The sequence below is a fragment of the Lycium ferocissimum genome, chromosome 3 (assembly GCF_029784015.1).
Source record: "Lycium ferocissimum isolate CSIRO_LF1 chromosome 3, AGI_CSIRO_Lferr_CH_V1, whole genome shotgun sequence".
NCBI lineage: Eukaryota > Viridiplantae > Streptophyta > Magnoliopsida > Solanales > Solanaceae > Lycium > Lycium ferocissimum.
The window spans coordinates 62,587,114-62,598,598 of NC_081344.1; the positions used below are offsets into that span (position 1 = coordinate 62,587,114).

At 34.8% G+C, this 11,485-nt stretch overlaps 1 protein-coding gene and 1 long non-coding RNA gene across 2 annotated transcripts; one reads left to right on the plus strand and one right to left on the minus strand.

Annotated features, from left to right (window-relative positions):
• Nucleotides 1-2,861: 2,861 nt before the first annotated feature.
• LOC132050360 (protein NRT1/ PTR FAMILY 3.1-like) lies at nucleotides 2,862-9,802 on the minus strand. The gene is made up of 6 exons (XM_059441593.1): nucleotides 9,677-9,802; nucleotides 9,434-9,557; nucleotides 6,467-6,684; nucleotides 5,089-5,648; nucleotides 4,350-4,678; nucleotides 2,862-3,701 (listed from the first exon to the last, which is right to left on the minus strand). The coding sequence occupies exons 1-6, from the start codon at nucleotides 9,782-9,784 to the stop codon at nucleotides 3,145-3,147; spliced, it is 1,896 nt and encodes a 631-aa protein (XP_059297576.1). The 5' UTR covers nucleotides 9,785-9,802; the 3' UTR covers nucleotides 2,862-3,144.
• Nucleotides 3,708-4,098, plus strand: LOC132050362 (uncharacterized). The gene is made up of 2 exons (XR_009413389.1): nucleotides 3,708-3,962; nucleotides 4,037-4,098. It is a non-coding gene; the product is annotated as an uncharacterized LOC132050362 (long non-coding RNA).
• Nucleotides 9,803-11,485: the final 1,683 nt, after the last annotated feature.

An 11,485-nucleotide genomic window follows, 5' to 3' on the forward strand; every position in this document is an offset into this window, starting at 1 on the left:
TAAGATAAAAATGTGCTTAGAATTTCATGAAATTAAGGTTTATGACTATCTAGACTTTGAGTAATGTAATTTCACCATTAATTTCCAGTTTTTCCCTTGAGGTTCATTAGGGGTATTTTGAGGATTTTGGGTAACTTTCACACCCGATTTTTTTTTCCGAATAATTGAATATTCTATGATCATTTACTTACTTAAAATTGGTAATTGTTAGACTTCAATAGTTACGAGTCTTGGAGAGCGAAGGCCCAGGTGGAATAGTTCGTGACACCAGTTCAGCAACTGAGGTAGGTTACGGCTTATTTTAGTTAGAATTTGATTAGTGAATCGTATGTATGCGTAGAATTGACGGGAGAAAGCATGATAGGTCTTCAGACATGATGTTGGGATCGATATACAATTAGGTTGGTATGACTTCTGATTGTGTGGGCTTGTCACTGTTATTTTACACATTGTTGACATGTGGTCTATTTGTTTATGTGATCGGAGTGATGTGATGTTATAGATTCATTGTGGTGATTGAAACTCGATGCTGATTCCATTTCCATGGTTGTTGTGATTTATGTAAGTCTTGATGTGGCTTATGGTGTTTGTGACCTTCATAGCATGTTCATCGGCATTAATTGCATTTGATTTAGCATTCTTGCATTCATACGCTCATACATGATAGAAATGGTATGAAAGTGATTTGATGAAAGAAATGTGGTACTGATGATAAAAGATTTATGGCAACTATGAAAGAAAATGTGACACTTTGATGAAAGGATTATACGAATCTGTGATCCGAGGTTGTTACTTGAGCGGAAGTTATGTGTGCTCGTGATCCGATAGGACATTCCGGAGCGAGCAGTACATGACGCCATGGGTCCCCTGCGCATCATGACTGTCGAGACTTCGATATTCCGTACGAAGCATGGTGTCTGAGTGATATTATCCATTGTCAATGCCGTCTAATTTCATTGCATTGCATATATACGTCGTCACATTATACATCGATTGGTATGGATTGTTGGTTGTATTCGTGTTGTGGTTACTTTGAGGAAATATTGGGAACATGACAGGCTTGTGTTTAGGTGCTTTACCTTAAGCGATGATTCGGTTGTATGATATTCTGTGACTTGAGTGGCTATTATGTGTCTATCTGTTTAACTTGTTGATTTTGTGCTTATATGTGTAAACTAATCTTAGTCGGCCTATGATGCTTCTAGATGCATTGTCACGTCTTGATACTAATCTTTGCCGTACTTTCACGAAAGTGCATATTTTGGTGAACCTTCTTCCGGACTTAGTTCTAGCCTTGAGCCTATTTGCTACTGAGGATTAGAAGGTGAGCTACCTACTTGCCATGTACCCTGAGAGTTCTTCCATTTGTCATTCTTATTCCATTAGACATTTTCATTTGTATTTCAGACATATGTATTTACTCTTAGACATCATTGGTTAGTTGTTCTTGTATGGTGACTTCAATTCTGGGATTGTGTTATGAGTTAGTACCTTCCTCACTTTATATTTATGGTATTGACTTTGACTTATTACGATTTTATCTTGTTATTTAAGTCTTACATAATTGGGGGGGGGGTTAAGCCCACTAGGGGGGGGGGTTAGCGTGGGTGTCATCACGACTGTATTTTGGGTCGTGACATGAAATTAGTTTGATTCAGTGCGGTTCGATTCTTCAGTATGTGATCTAAGTTATCTAATTTTGATATAGATAAAAACATCAAAATGGGAAAATCAATGAGTTTTAAAAGTTCCTCTCCTAATTATTTAACCTGGAAACATCGAACGGCATTCGAGTTTGAATTACAACTAAGTTAACGCCTTAATTGTATGAAATTTGAGGTATTGCAGGTCAATAATAAGTTTTAAATAAGCACTGTTTTGACTGCACTCTTTTAATTTTGGGTGTCCGATACAGGTGCGGATCCAGAGGTCGAATCCTGCATGATCTAAATTTTAAGATTCGGGGATACGGATCTAGGTACGGATACGGGTGTGGGGATTCGGCTAAAAATAATTGAAATAGAATTATAAAACTTAAATTATGAGATAGTATGCGGAAAACTTGAGGAGAAAATATTGATTAAGAGGAGAATCCCAGAAAGAGATAAAAGGAAAAGGAGTGACATAGAAATCTCAATATACAAGGTATTCCATTTTCTTCAAGTCCCCCTTAGCTTTTGTTTTGATAATAAAAATCATTGGATCTGTCCGAAATTTCTCCGTTGATTTTGGTCAAAGTACCCAAAAACGGTTGACCAGATCGGGTACGGATCCCATATCCAATCGTGTTGACAGCAGTGCATTGTAGAAAGTGAAGAAGTCAAGAATTTAGGTTTAGACAATGGTCATGAGTCGCATGTCACTATTCTAACATTTACTTTTCTCTTTTTTATTTGTACTAACTTGAAACCATCACAATCCGACATGATTTGTGAGTATCCTATAGGATAACTAGGTTGAGTTGCATACATCATACCGATATGTCATGACTTGCATGCTATAGATCTAACATGGTTTTCTTTTTTTCCATCTTTTTATTTGTAGTTTTGAGATCATGATAATCTGGCATGATTGTGAGTGAACTAATAGGACAACTAGGTTCAATGTAGCTTGAAGTCATATCGGCATGTCATGACTTACATGCCACAGTTCATAGGTGTTGGTTACCTTGTCAAAGATCTCTGCGGCTCAACTTAAGAATATTTTAATCCATAACTTTTTCATAAAATTTAAAACATCTACTTCGCAAAAATCTGAAAATCGAGGATAAAATTTAAATACCAGCCGGCCTCAAAGTATCACTTTTGTGCAGATCACCCAAAATAAACTCCCAACATTCCATTACTTGTAACGTCAGAACAACTCTAAAAAAAATGTGCCACCATCTTAACCTTCACAGCTCAAAAAGAAAGAAAAAGGAAAAGACCAAATATCAAATACAAAATGGTAGCTTCAACCTTATGCCATTTTCTTTCATAGTTTCAACTTTTTTGGGTACATTCAATAGTATCAACTGGTGACAACTAAAAACTTAAAAACTAAATTTCTGCTAGTTTAAGCAATATTATTCATTCCATTTTTCTCGATCGATCTGTTTGTCCATCACCTTTAGAATCGTGTAACAAAGTAGGTGAAGTTGTGGTATCATGAAGTTGTGGTATCATGAGCTAATTCCACATCTGTTCCCTTGCAGCTTTCAATAAGCTCTTCCAAGGGTTTGTATGTATATAATGATGCACATATAAGATAATATACAAAATTTAGTACCTGTAATCCAGCCATAAGCCAGTAAAAGTTTTCCAGTCTTCCCCTGTTGAGATTCCTATCAGGTAACCAATTCCTTTCTTTTCCAGTATTACTATGAACTAGAGTTACTATAAATGTGCCTAAGTAATTTCCAAAAGACGAGGCTAACGAATTAAGCGCGGCTCCAGTGCTTCTCATGCTTTCCGGGAATTGCTCAATCAGAAATTCAAGGTGCCCGACGTTCATGAACACTTCAGCTACTCCGTGGAGGCAATACTGTGGAACCAACCAGAAGACGCTAATCGGAATGACGGAGGCTGGATGGTCCAGTAAGTTATGATCTGCAGCCGCTTTTTTACGCTTAATCTCAGCAAGTGCTGCAGTTGCAGTAGCAAGAATGTTGATCGCGTATCCAATGCCCATTCGCTGCAAGCAAGTAATGCCTGATTTGTGTCCTGTCAATTAGGGTGACAAAATTAGCTCATGAAAACGTAACTCGTCCAACCCGTCTAAGTTTGGGCTGATCATTGATCTGCCCAATTATTAGCTCAGTCCATTTCAGCCCAACTCATTTCAACAATTCAACCCATAAAACTTGGGCTGATATGAAGCCCAAATTGACCCATGAGACGTCTTGTCAAAATATTTTCAATTTTTTTTAGCTACAGTCAATGCCTTCGGGTGATCTAGTTTACAACATTTGACCAAATGTATAGGTTTTGTATATTTATACTTATAATATACATATACTATACCTAATATACAAATAATATACATACTCAGTGTATAGGTTTTGTATATTTCGGTCATATTGGGAAATAAGTTTGGCCGAACTATACATATTGTTAAGTTTCCCTTTTTTTATTTGATATTTTATATATAACATAAAGAAAAAAATAGTTTTATTAGATACTAAAAAATTATAAAAGAACAAACAAAGAAGATAGAACTTAGTAATAATTGAGTGACTTAGGATATGACCCGCTTATTAGCCTATTTTAGTCCAAGAAACTTTTGGGTAGTTCAATAACTCGTCCATTTATTAACTCAGCTCATTTAGACCTGCCCAAATCCAACCCAACCCGTCCGTTTGGCACCCTTACCTGTGAACCGACGAGCAAAAGGAACAAAGAACCGCTCGTATAGCACAAGGCCAATGAGAACCGTTAAGACGCTAAAAATAGCCATGCTGGCTGGAGGTATTTGGAACCTATGAGACAAATGACGATCCATACTGCGTGCCTGTTGGATTGTAAAGCTGCTTACATGTGAATGTGAAGCAAAATGTAATATCCCAGCAACCCAAATTGGAAACATCCTTAGGATGCACTTCAACTCTTCTATTCTATGAACGGTAGCTAGCCTCCACAAATTTGGCTGGTGTGACTCTTTCATGTCATCATCAGTTACTACAGCTGCTCGATCAAGGCACCTTGACAAAATTGGCTAAATTAGTAAAGCAATAAAGTGACAGTTCTTTAAAAGTTCTAAACCCAAATAAATAGAACTACTACTAAAAGAGCATAATTTTTTTTTTCAAAAGGAGTATTGAATGGGGATCAAAACTCTTACAAGCTTTAAGTGTGATGTGAGAAACTGGTAAGCAACTTTTTTTTTTCTTTAAATCTTGTTTAATGCTTCTCCTCTAGAAATTCTTGTATTATTTGGAGTGGCATTAGGTGTAAATATTTGCTAAAGAATAAATTGCAATATTGTCCTTCGAAAGGTTATACAAAAATTGGAACAGAGAGAGTAATTTATTTGTCCAGTTCTTTTAGCCATTTTATGCTACATGTACAGATTCATCATACCATAACAAAAAATTACTTGAAATCACCTTACTTGAAATGATTAGTGTGCAAAAGCCTTCCATCGTATGAGATAGCAGTATCGAGCTCTTTGTTCTCATATAAGAGACGAGCATCGGCTGGAACAACAACTTTTCTCTTCCTCACCGAGGCAACAATGACCTGTGTCAATCTGACAAATGGACTTCCTCCTGGTTTTACTTTTCTGTAAAATGGTGATCCAATAACGAAAGCGATAACTGAAAGGGCCATGGCAATGGTTAGAAGTCCAAGACCCCATCCCCAGTTTACGTTGTCTTGGATATAAACAACAACAGTTAGTGCAGTTAGCGTAGCCATTGTCACACAGAAGTAGAACAGATTATAGAAGTTCCACCTTCGCGATTCTACTTTAGATTTCCTCATGTCCAACTGGTCGGCAGCAAAGGTAACTACACAAGGTCTAAGACCTCCTGTACCAATAGATGTCAAGAGGAGACAAATGTAGAGCACCCAAAGTTGTGAATTCGAAGCTTCTTTGCAGTTCTCCTGAGTCGGACATGGCGGAGGACGGAGTTGTGGCATGATTGCTGAGACAGTGATGCTGACCAATCCCTGTCACATATGCATATAGACATCTCAGACACAGATTTGATCAGGAATAGCGACGGACAAATTTTATAGCTAAACAGCAAAATCCGGCACTAATCCTAGTTAGTGATGGATTATCAGAATTTAAATTATGTTAGCTACAAGCAATTTAGCGACAAATTAGCGATGAAGTTCCTAGCTAATTCTTTTTTTTTTTTTTTTGGTGAATGTCTTAAACATTGGATCAAATCTAAACGTGAAGAGAAAAATCTGTTTCTCCTTATATTCAGTATGACCCATAAATGATTTTCAATAATCAATTTCCAGAATGAGAACAACATGTCAAAAAATATTAACAATAAGAATCTGACACTATGTTCTGAATACTCTAGAAGAGTTGAAAAACCAAACTTTTAACTCATAAAAAGTTTGTTTTGCAACTCAAAAAGTAGAAACATCCTAGGAGCAAAAACATGCATTTAACTCCAGGTAACGGGTCAATGCCCTTTAGTTTAAAAAAATTATCAGATCTGCATACCAATTTAAAAGGTTTCTGATCCCTTACTAACAATGAGCAGTGTTAGTTATATAGTCAGACCTCTCAATAATAGTCATCCTCCATAACAACATTTCATTGTATCAGTGTGTTTTCTTGGAACCATGTTATGTTATATTATATATTTTCTATAACAACATGTCTCTGTAGCAGCCAAAAAACATCTCGACCAAAGACGTTGTAATAAACAGGTTTGACTGTATGGCCTTTCAACTTCAATTGATCGATATGTAAAGATATAATAATGCATGAACCTGAGGACACAGAGAGAGGGAAAGAAGCATACCATCTCATATATTATGGAGCCAACAATAATTGTCCAAAATCGGCCAGCAAATGAGTCAGCAACAAAAGCACCAATAAGTGGAGTGAAATTGGAAACGCCACTAAAGTTTGCTAGGGTGTTGGATGCCTTTACCAGAGGCACATTTAGCACCTGTGTTAGGTATGTTATCAGGTTACTATGAAATCCAGCGCCCACAAATCTGTCACATACTTCATTAGCTGTTCAAGAAGAATAAGGATTGTTAATTCATTTACTTTCAATATCACAACATATGACCATCTGAGATTTTAAGATCAATGCACTTATGCTCTGAAATAATGGATTAAGACAGGTCAAAACTATGAGTCACTATAAGCTTCTCTAATGTATTAAAATTTTACAGACGTATTCTAGAATCAAATCATTCAGTAATTTTGCTGCTTCACAACTTCTTTAATATACTCCAACAGTTTACGCATTACAAGTTTCGGATGTTCCGTTCCTGGTTCTTTCTTTATAGGCGTAATATATGGATGACCCCTTAAATTTTGTCATTAAATTTAATTTCGACAATCGAACTACGACCTGTTTCGAATTCAACACTTAAGCATAAGATAAAGTGTCCCTATTAGACACTTTCAGCTCAAATTCTGAAAAAGTTTCCGGGCCTGTGCTCAAGTGCTCGTTATGTAGATAAGCTAATTACTTAAAATATGTCACCTCCTTTAATTGTACGCATTAGCTTCAATAAGCCATAAAACCTAAGGCATGTTCCAATTGAGGGTAATGTCTGGTTAAAGGATGTGATATATTTTATGTGGTTAACTTATTTTCGTAATGGGCGTTTGAGAATACACCACAACAATTATTCCAAAATTTGAACTGAAAAAGGATCCACTTTATCAGATGTTCAATAGGAATATGCCGTAGTTTGAGTATTTTAAATGTAATTTACTAGCAAATTTAACTGGTTGTGATGTATTCCGCCATTTTTGTTTAAGTACCTTTTCCCTCTCCTCTTCTTATCCTATTCCAGGATCCAAGCCAAATGGACAAAAAGGGAAAAAAAAAAAAAAAAGACAAACTATCGTGGTTCTTGTATAAGGTAAGCATAAAATTTCAAGAATGTCTTTCTTTTCTGAGTAAATCCAAAGATATCTTTAGATAGTTAATTTAAAATTCGACAGCAGCTGTATACCTTCTTGGTTTTATCTCTCATGGGTCAGCAACAACTTAAGTCACTAAAAGTAAATAGAAATTAGAGGACTTTACTCCTTGCGTTATTATGAGATCGATCATCAGCTGAATATTAAGGTGATTTTGAGAAACGATTGGCAACTGAATACTTGCATCCTACAACTAAAGTTCGACTTTACCAAAATAAAAGGATAAATTTAGAGCGATTTTCATTTTCTCGATTTGGTAATAGTCTAGTGGCAAGACAAATATGTAAACTCTAGTCATGAAAAACAAAATCTGGATGGCATTTGGGAAGTTCCATGCAGATCACTAATATAGTCAATGAGATACAAGGATGTTGAGATCAAATTCCTATACCTATTGAGCATGTACTAAGAGAGGGTAATGTGTTGACTGATTATATGTGTGTTGATTTCTCAGATGGTCACTCAACTAATAGTTACTATATCATAAAGTAACCTTTCTTCTTGATTCTAATTTCCTTTAACAAATAAAGTAACTTTATGAGATAATAACTATCAGTTGAGTTGAGTCACCATATGAGAAATCAACTCCTGGTTATATTACCAATCTTGGTTTTGATGATGCTGAGATCATCACTATACACCACTTAGAAGAGTTACAAACAAAGGGCAAACGGACCCTGAATCTGGACAAAGGCAGGATGTTCAAATTTGCAAATCAGAATTGCCAAAGATTGAAAACCTGGATCGAAAAATCACCATAGACTGAAGACTAATTGCACTATTGATGAGTTGCTTTCTCAGATGGTAGCTCAACTAATAGCTATTATTTCAGAAAGTCACCTTTTTTCTTGATTTCAATTTCTTTCAACAAAGAAAGTGACTTCATGAGATAATAACTATTGGTTGAGTAACCATCAGATATATCAACTCTAGTACTGATAGCAAAGTAGAGGCAACAAACATGAAAGGAGCTCGCTTTGGAAGCCATCCAGGTGGTACTTGAACACTATCTTAATTATGTATATTGGCATTTCTATACTTTCTAGTGTCCCACGTTGTGTCGTAGACGGGAATTCTAGATGTGCTTGTAGGCTAATTTTCTCCAATGATGACCTTCCTAGATTAGCCTACCCTGTGTTCAGAAGCAACACCGCTTTTAATAGCTTAGATTTGTTTTGTGGACCTTTTGTTTTTCTTATTACTAATAAAATCAACCAATAGACAGCCATGCTTACTGGTGTACTCCTATTAGTTAAAAATAAATTACTAAAAAAGTATATGTAAACTCATCCTCTATTAATTAGTAATTCAGTCAAGAGAACATGTGCAAGTGAGACTACCCTAAAGAAAGTCACTAAACTATTTTTTGTGATTTTAAAGTCACTCAACTTATAGATAATCTTTCAGAATATAATCATTACCGGAGAACTAACTTAATCTCACTGGAAAATCATATAAGCAAGCTAAAATACCATGTTAACTCAAATTATAGAGATTTAACATTTCCATAATCTTGCAAACTTATTATTGGTAGTAAAAGAAAATATCAGTTTGCAAAATAATGGAAATCTTATTTTTTTATAATTTGAGCTAACATGGTATTTTTGCTTGCTATATGATTTTCCAGTGAGATTAAGTTAGTTCTCCGGTAATGATTATATTCTGAAAGATTATCTATAAGTTGAGTGACTTTATAGTCACGAACAATAATCTAGTAACTTTTATAGGAAAAAGTTGAAAGTTCGATGACCATTTGAGTAATTAACTCCACATTCACATTAGTAGACAATGAATGAACAAGAAGTTGGAAGTGGGAACTTACCAAGTATAAAGGGCATTGTTCTTATTCCTCCAAGATTCTTCTTTTCGTTTTCAATTGTCTCATTCTTCTCATCTTCTTCCTTTTTCTCGCCATTTTGTTGAACAACCAGCTCTTGCTCCACCACCTTCATATTTTCACTCATGGCTTAGCTATTCTTAGGTATGAAATGCAAGCAATTTGGATAAATGAGTACAGAACAAGAAATTCCCTATAGGTGTAGGGAATATTTATTGACATTCTTACCCATGTAAATTTGTCTGATCTATTGCTGGAAATTGTTTTCATTTGGAAGTATGTGGTCTCTTTTCTGGTTCTCTCCCTACTTGAATGGGATTTCAGAGGCGGATTCATAATTTTAAGAGTAGAATACTTAAGATCACCTAAATTTGGCGTTTTATCGAAATCTCGTTTAACTTATGTCTGGTCCAAATAATTACCTCCTATATATACTTGACTTTTATATAATTGTTGTCCTCTCAAACAATAATAAGTCCTAATTACCCCTTGTATTTGGCTATTGTATAATCCAAGTGATTTCAAATTACGTTTAATGTGTGAGAGCGTAAAACAACAGCCACATCATATTAATCTGATGTGTTGAAATATGTAAAATACCACTTGTTTTATATCTAGCCATTCCAACGGCTATTTTCTTATCTCCAATTCCATATATCTTCTCCATTCCTCCGTTAAAATACAACTACCAATTTTTTCTTGTTTTACCATTTTTCTTTTGAGGGGTAATGATTATAAAAAAGTCAAGTATAAGGGGGTAATTAGCACCCGTTATTGTTTGAGAGGATAACGGTTATTAAAAAGTCAAGTACAAGGATAGTTATGACCAAATATAGTTTAAGGATTCTGAATAAAGCGTGTTGGGTTTAGGGGGGTCTTTAGATATTCTGTCCAATTTTAAGTTTTTGAGTTTCTACTGGCAATCTCAAATTAATATATAATAATAACTAGATCAAAGAAATGTGTTCTGAGTTAATTATCCCTTTGGTTAATGAGTTTTTCAATACAAGTATATATGTTAGGCGAAAATAATTGAATTCACGTGAATCCATAACTATAGCATTAAATTTGCCTCTGGAGGAGTAATATACTGCAGTCTGCTTTTTCCGTTTTCAGTTTACTTTTTACTGTGGGGTGTCACGCGGGTTTTTGTTTTATTTTGCAATTTTTGAATTTTGATGTCCATGTGACTGTTAAATCAGTTTTGCAATACATAGTTGGGTCGGAATCTGCAGATATTGTTCTGGATAAAAGACAATAACAACACGTTAAACAAAGTGTATCTACCTGTTTTAGGTTTTAAATCTAACTAATAATTCCTGAGTGAAAATATCTTTCATCTCAAAAATGGTCATTGAGTAATATATTAGATCTCGATAGGTTAGCTGATTAAAAGTAACTGATAAATATTATGTGCGGAAATTTACTTTTGGGTACTGATGAAGCTGATTTTCTAAATAAGCAGTTACGTTTTTGGATAAAAGTGTTGAACTTGAAAATAAATAGTTGGTATGTTTTGTAGAAAGGTGTTGATAAGAACTTTTTTTTTGTTAGAAGACTGAAATGCTCTTAAATTTATTTACAAAAAATATAGATTTGAAAGTATTTTATATAAAATGACGAATGACAAAAATAAAATAGATATAATTAAAAGCTCGGTCTTAGATAGAGTAGTTCGGAGATTAAAAGAGATAGTAGGGATAAGATCATAAAACATTTTGGATGATTAAGCACTTTTGATCTCTACCTTCTCAGGATATATAAGGGTAAGGTCTAGCTATGTACACACTATTCTCCCCAAACCCCATTTATGAGATTACACTGGATTTATTGTTATTGATTAAGCACTTTTGATGTAAAATTATATGACTTTATTCTTTTGGCTTATAAACACTTTTGATGTTTATCAAATGCATAAACAAGTTAAAAAATGATGTATAAGTCAGTTTGACCAGTTTATAATTAGCCAAACACCAGTATAATTTCGTCCAGGAAATAATATACAGCCATTGTTATTCTGACACATTCTACGGAGAT